General features: G+C 39.1%; 1 protein-coding gene across 1 annotated transcript; it reads left to right on the top strand.

Moving 5' to 3' along the window:
- The first annotated feature begins 793 nt into the window (after positions 1–793).
- On the top strand, positions 794–2,456 carry LOC124899614 (cytochrome P450 94A1-like). The gene is made up of 3 exons (XM_047414556.1): positions 794–952; positions 1,022–1,504; positions 2,427–2,456. The coding sequence occupies exons 1-3, from the start codon at positions 794–796 to the stop codon at positions 2,454–2,456; spliced, it is 672 nt and encodes a 223-aa protein (XP_047270512.1).
- The last annotated feature ends 326 nt before the right edge of the window (positions 2,457–2,782 follow it).

Genomic DNA, 2,782 nt, shown 5'->3' with positions numbered 1-2,782 from the left:
TTTTTGTATAAAGTACAATCACAATATACATAGTCAGTGAAAAAAATGTCATCTATGCTAGCCATGCATATTGAGTCGTGTTAACTTTTTGGCGTTTTCTACTCTTGTGGGATTGTTATTTCGTTCTTCATTATTCGTACCTTCAAGTAAGAATCAGGTTTACCCAAAATCGTATCCTCTAATTGATTGCTCGTTGGAATTCTTAAGAAATCACGTGCGAATTATCCAATGGACTAGTGAAATATTTGACAAGTTATCGTCCTCCACATATACACTTGAATTTCCATTAGGAAGACATGTCGTATGCACTAAAGACCCTTCCAATGTCAAGCATATTCTCAAGACGTGCTTCAATAACTACCACAAAGAGAGAAAGGCCATAGAAGCATTTTCGGATTTATTTGGGAAGGCCCTTTTCCTCTCCGATGGCGCGGAGTGGAAGTCACAAAGACAATTTTTGCAGCATGATTTTGATCCTAAAGAGTTTCATGCTTATACATCTGTAGTGGAGGAAGAGCTCTCGAGTCGTCTTGTCCCTTTTTTATGTAATGCAGAAAAAAATGCATCTACAATTGATCTCCAGGATATACTTCGTTGATTCACATTTGATTCAGTATGTCAAATAGGGTTTGGATTCAAACCGAAGTATTTATTACCTTCTCTCCCACCAACCCCTTTTGCTGACACTTATAAAATAGCGACGAAGTTGAGCATCTTAAGGTATACTACCTTACCCCTGATATGGAAAGCTAAAAAGTTCTTTAACACCGAGTCTGAGAAAAAACTCGCGCTCATGGTTGACGAGCTTCAAAACTTCTTGGGTAATATTATTGAGAAAAAGAAGGAAAGATTAGTCACGAGGGAGGATTTTGAGGATAAGGACGTGTTGGCAAGAATTTTGAGAAGGGCAAAGGGTGAAAAACTAGATGATACGTTTCTCCTTCATACAACAGTTAACTTTATCATGGGAGGACACGATGCAATGTGTCTGGATTTAACATGGTTTTTTTGGTTGGTCTAGAGTAATCCGAATGTGGAAAAAGAGATCGTGAGAGAAATTAGAGATAAGGATGGACGTTTGAGTGACATGGTTTACATGCATGCTTCTATATATGAGAGCTTGAAACTCTTCCCTCCCTTCCCAGCGGACTCAAAAGAAGCAGTGGAAGACGATGTTTGGCCTGATGGGACAAAAGTGAAAAAAAGGACGACCATATTCTACCACATATTCGCTATGGGTAGGTCACTAGAATTGTGGGGATCAGATTGGGCCGAGTTTCGTCCAGAAAGATGGTTAGAGAGAAGAAGTGTTTCATGCAGGGCCAAGGACCCTTTCACATATCCAGTGTTTCATCGCGAGGGACCCTTTCACATATCCAGTGTTTCATGTAGGGCCAAGGACTTGTTTAGGAAAAGAAATCGCAGTTGTGATCGTGAAAATGGTGGCTTCCACCATCCTAAAGCACTTCTAAGCAGAGACGGATCCAGGATTTCGAAGCTCCGGGTGCCACCCGTACAATATTTTAGAAAAGTGGAGTCAATATTCACAGACCAGATTATATATATCAACAAAAAATGGCATTACATGAAGGGTTGCCTAGTTGGTGTCGTCAAGTATAGCCACAATTCTTTTTTAAGAGAAAGCAGAGACTATAGTGCTAAAAATGGTTCTAAAATAACACTGTTAAGTGGGATCGAACCCGCGCTGCTCAGGTAAAACCCAATCATTGTAACCACTCGCACCAGGAGCTCTTTTGATGCAATGGGTGCCAATAATAAAATTTATACATTAACTGATACATATATACATATATACTCATAAATATACAGAGTTTCAACTAAGAAGTGCGGGTGCCGTGGAACCCCAATTGGTCTACATAGATCCACCCCTGCTTCAAAGTCATTCCGTCTCAGGACAATTTAACTCAAAACTCAGATGCATTCATCACTTCAAGGATGAAATATGGTTTTCCAGTAAGAATCATAGAGCGTCATTGAGTATTGCTACTGTTTGTTTGTTGGGATGGCCATGATTGATCATTCTAGAGAGTAGCGGAAAGTCCCCTAAAAATTGTCTCATATGTAGTGGATGCTACAATTTGAGATAGTAACTCCTAGAGCTATCTGACTATGTGAAATGGCACTAAAGATATCAGCAGTTGAAGGATTACTGTAGTGGTAAGGTCCGCATATATTCTGCTAGCCTCCCTACACCATACTTGTGCAACTACATTGGGTATGATGTTGTTATTGTATCAGCAATTTGTTAAATGTTGTTCTTTCAGTCAAGTGTCTATCAGAAATATTTTTTTACCTCCGGGGATAAGGTAGGAATCCACTCTATCCTCTCCATACCCCACTTATGGAACTACAGTGGTTGTTATTGTTGTATCTAGGTAATTTGTTAAATGATTTTCCCTGAGCAGGGGCCTGTCAAAAACAGCCTCTCTACCTGATACAGGACAAACAAGGGAACACCAAAATCAGTCCAAAAAATAGTCCACAAAATGGAAGAAATTTGTGAACCCTTTTGCAGACCAATTCCTGGCTTCCCAAGAACACAATAACAAAAAGATAACAAGGTGTTTATTACACCAAATCAGAGGACAACAAACTAGATTAACAACATAAGATGATGAACAAGAACACACAAGATTCGGATTTAACAATAACAACAAGAACACAATATTACAACACAAACACTAAACAAGATTACAAGAAGGTAAAAGGATAGATAGGTAGACCACATGAAGGTATAATCTTAAGAACCCAAGAGTGGATA

Source organism: Capsicum annuum, chromosome 6 (assembly GCF_002878395.1).
Source record: "Capsicum annuum cultivar UCD-10X-F1 chromosome 6, UCD10Xv1.1, whole genome shotgun sequence".
NCBI lineage: Eukaryota > Viridiplantae > Streptophyta > Magnoliopsida > Solanales > Solanaceae > Capsicum > Capsicum annuum.
Note: the sequence above shows the minus strand (reverse complement) of the source record. Positions and strands in the feature narration are given on the sequence as shown.